The 4,459-nt window shown below is 44.5% G+C and overlaps 1 protein-coding gene across 1 annotated transcript in view; it reads right to left on the reverse strand.

The window, feature by feature from the left end:
• Window positions 1-1,789: 1,789 nt before the first annotated feature.
• AREG (amphiregulin) overlaps window positions 1,790-4,459 on the reverse strand; it is a 10,262-nt gene continuing 7,592 nt past the window's right edge. Inside the window, exons 4-5 of the mRNA XM_009886751.1 lie at window positions 3,047-3,149; window positions 1,790-2,090 (exon numbers count right to left, since the gene is read on the reverse strand). Coding sequence (XP_009885053.1) covers window positions 3,062-3,149 — 88 coding nt within the window. The 3' untranslated portion in view covers window positions 1,790-2,090; window positions 3,047-3,061. The remainder of the gene's footprint in view (window positions 2,091-3,046; window positions 3,150-4,459) is intronic.

Genomic DNA, 4,459 nt, shown 5'->3' on the forward strand with positions numbered 1-4,459 from the left:
ACTCCAAACAGAACTACACTCCACTCCTACACTGGGTACGCAACCTGGGTCCTAATTGTAACTGCTTGTTCTTCCCCCCAACACCCTTTACGCTGTTTTGAGCTAAGCCACAGCTAACAACTGTGGAAGACACTTTTGAGAGAAAGGCCTCAAAGCAAGGTTCTCAATCATCATCTTAGCAAGTGTGGCTTTCAAGCCAAACTCACCCCCTTCACACATTTTTTGGGGGGCAACTCTGAACTTAGTCCCCAGCTCACTGGTAGAATTCTTTAGAGGAAACATTAGCACACAGTTGGACTAATAGCTACCAGGGGAAGAAAAGAAAAGCAAGGTGGAGTGTTGAGTCCAAGGGTCTCTTTCTGTTTAGGGAGTCACCGGCCTGAGGCTCTTCTCCTTTTCTTCATTTATTTCAGACCAAGTCTCAAGCCACTGTCCAAATTCTCTCTGACCGCACAGAGATGAAAGGCTCTTCCCTATTCAATATTCCCAGCTCTTCAGTCCAGTGCAAAGGGCTACCTATTTGCTTTAACTTCAGTCTGAGATTTTGCTTCCAATGAGGTGGCTAATCTACTAACTAAAGGATTCCTTTGTAGTTGAATTAAATGGACTTCCTACTCAAAAAAGTACTTGCATTTGCACATTTTGTTTACAAACAACTTGCACTCTTGGGAGAGCACCAAGCTCATACTTCACAAACAGCTCTATTTCTTCACAGCCATACTTTGTGCTCTTAGGTGTTGAAATTCCTGCTTTGAGGAGAAACCAAGCTCTAATTTCAAGTGTTTACATGTACTCCCAAGAGCAAGAAAAAAATCTTACCATGATTAGGTTACGTAAAAAGTTTAATTATAAAATAAATAGGTTTGTTATGGAAACATTAAATATTAAATACAGTAATAAATATTTACACATTTACAGATAAGACTTGACAATTAATGGTGTTTCTCTGCTACCAGAAGAATTCTGCTCTGTTTATACAGAACACATACACTCTTCCAAGAAGAAACTGAACTCAAATAATACTCAGCACTCAAGGCTGCATGGACAGTTCAAGAAACGAAGGACACTTTGGTCAGGCAAGTTTGAGGTAAGTTGAGTTCTTTGCACCAGAAGGTAGAGCAGAAGAGATCACTGCTTGCAGAGTGTTAGTGCACGAATGTAATTCTTCAAAGGAACAGGTTCTTGGTCAAGTTCAACTGACTGGATCTGTTGTGAAGCATTTAGCATTTTACATACTAAGTGCTGCCTAAAGCAGCCTCGAATATCTGGTTAACAGAAGCAGCTCTGTTTATAACAGATGGGTCCAAGCTTATCAGATTGTTTAAGCATGGATCTCTTCCTTCAGATACAGAGCTTCAGAACTTGCTTTTACTGTCTCAGCATCCTGAGGAGAGCAGTTTTAACTTGGGCTAGCACACACGCAAATGGATAGCTCCACTCACACAACGAGTCCTACTGAATTCAGAGGTATTACTTTCCACACATACAGTAACAGAACCCAGGTGTGGCTGACAAAGATCTGTCACCAACGCCCTGCAAGTCAGAACTAGAGATGAAGTTCTTTGAAGCTGATATCAACAGGGAACACAGTGACAGCAGAAATAGCTTTTTCATCCACTGAGATCTAAGGAGAGAAGCCATCCAGAGCTCTTTCCTTTTCAACTTTGGGAGAGGGAAGGGTTTTTTCTTCCCTCCATCCATTTCTGAAAGCCGCAACAAGCTCTCTCCCTGAGGCTTAGAGCTGCCCAAGGAGACTTGCTAACAGAAAAGAGTCCATCCACACAACGGCAGAGAGTGGAGCTGTAGCACTGATAGAGAGGGCTCAGTTGGAGTAGTCTCTAGCAGGTCCTGATAGCAGTTCCTCCACCCCATAGCGGCAGCTCCTTCCACATCACTGTGCCGAGAGATAGCGGTAACTGTCCTCCCCAGCAAGCGATTCAGTAGCAAGTGGCATGTTGACATCCCCTTGAAGCAGCCTCTGTCTTGATGAATCAGGGCTTAGTGGCAACAGCTCCAGCCCAGTGTCCAGGTGGATGTGTCAGGTAGCCAGAAGTACCCTGCAGCTTGGCAGTGGCCACGTCAGAATTGTTCTGTAAGGGGTAGACCAGGCACGTTAATCACCACCCAAGAAACAAGCACTCTGTGCTAGAACTGCATCAAACCAACATCTGAGGCAGGTAGGTTAAGTATGTGCACACACCTGAGGACACTCTGCTAGATACTCTTCAGCTTCAAGCAAGCTCTGAGCAAAAGATTCCAAAAGTCACTGTACAAAACGAGGGAAACGTCTGCAGCTGACATGTGGCAAAGCAAAACTTCTGAGTTTGCCAGAACTTCTCAGGACTATCCTTTATAGCTTCCTCCTTCAGCTTGTAGTCTAACTCCTGTTCAATAGGGGTCCTCGAGTCCGCTGTTCAGTACACTTTCACTTAGAAGAGACCAACTTCCTCACTCATTAAAATGCACTAGATGGCTCCCAGGAGTGATCCACCTAGGCCAAAGAGCTTTAGCACTCAGTTGCTATGACAGTATGGAAGTTGACTGAGAGGCTATCTACGGTGCTCACAGAATTGGCAGCTTTCTCTTGGTCTACAGCCTCTAAGCACCCGAAACTTCCCCATGCCTTGCAGAGGAGACAGGAAAACGCTTGATGCTTCTCTTAAAGAAGACGATCCACTTGGCTGCTGCACTATCTTGTATGATGCAAGTCTGCTATGGTTTCTTGCACTAAACCTGCCTCTGCTGAAGTATGGGGGTGTTTTTTTTTTTCTTCCCTGCATAAGTCCACTTATCACAGTACAACTTCCTATCCTCACTCTTCTTTTAAGACAGCAGCCAGAATGCTAACAGCACTGTTGAGGAACTCGCACAACTCAGGCGATTTTGGGAAACCAAAAAAGAAAGCCACTCATTGAAATGTAAGCAATGTGTTTCAAGGCATTTGAAGTGCTAGATGCAAACAGTAGCTTTCAAAACATGCACGCGATTCTTACAGGGTAACTCCAGCCTGTAAGGACTAAAAGGCATTTCAAGTCAGCTTTCATACCTGCTTTCTCCTCATTTACACACCAACATGGCCATTTCGGTTTTCTTGTCGAAGTTTTTTCCTTTCTTCTTTCTCATCATACTGGGGACACTTTTTCCTCACCCTGTGGAAATACAGCATGTTAGAGGCGATTCTGAACCCTCATACACATCCTGTTGTTACCAGCCCCCACATCCTCTTCAGCATTTAGACTCATGTCCTTTGAACCCTCAAGCAATTCTTCAGCACCAGAAAGTTAAACAAGACAGTTTTTAAACACGCTGCAAACAGTATCTGACAACAGCATCAAGAAGCCCCCGAGTTTTACCTCACAGCGCTAGGGCTTCCTGGCTTAAGCCCACATAAATAACAAGATGAAGGGGTTTTATTGCTGGAACTGAAAAAAGCACCAGGAACCTTTCCTGAGAAGATATTTCCTGGTGGCTTTAGAGAATAGCTGCAGAGACCAGATTGCCTTCCTCCTCCCCACAGCAGAGCCCTGTGGACTTCAAGTACTTGAAGTCACTGTCCCCTCAATGTGATCCTTGAACACAACGTAAACAAGCTGCTTATGGATTTTTACCCTATTTCACCAGTCATTTCTACCAACTATTGCAAACAGACCACCTAGCTTCTCCGGATCAAGGTACAGATTAATGACCACCACGATTCAAGCCTGTGAGGGTTCAGAGCATGAAACACACACAATCCTAGCCTATGGCTCGTCCTGGAAACTCACAGTGATCATTTGCTCTGACAGCACTACGGAACTGGTTACCTCTCCTAGCAGCAAGGAATGAGGCAGTGTTCAGAGAACAAGCGTTCATCCCAGCATTCCTCAAGTTCAGATCTAAATATGAAGCAACAGCAAAATGACAAATGCACACCTTGTTTCCTGAACTGCAGGAAAGGGTACAGCACGTACCCAATTCAGTTGATTTACTTCAAGATCTAAAATTAGACTGAACTTTTAAGTTTCACCTACAAAATCCCAAGCCCTACTGAGGCAGATCTGCAGCATCAGAACTGGAGGACTGCTCCAATAGTCAGGAAACACTGGAGTCAGGCTCCCCGTGCTGACTATCTAACCTCAGCACAAACCCCTGGCAAACACACTGGCAAGACACAAACGCACCGACAGGCATAAGCTGCTGCACACTGCTTGTTAGCAGACACACAGAATTGTTTGATACACTGACATGTGTACCCAGAAAATCTCTTATTTGTTCATAACAGAACCCCAAATTCTGATTACCCACCACACTGAACTGTCAGTTGGTTACGCTTTAGATTAACAACAAGCAGGACATTATTTGGGACTGACAGTGTTTGTTGCCCCATTTATCCAACAACTGTACCCAGTTGTTGGATAACCGTCATGCATGAGGCTATTACATTACTGCTCACAGGCTTCTCCACAAGGGTTACGGAAGG

This window comes from Charadrius vociferus, unplaced genomic scaffold (assembly GCF_000708025.1).
Source record: "Charadrius vociferus isolate BGI_N301 unplaced genomic scaffold, ASM70802v2 scaffold516, whole genome shotgun sequence".
NCBI lineage: Eukaryota > Metazoa > Chordata > Aves > Charadriiformes > Charadriidae > Charadrius > Charadrius vociferus.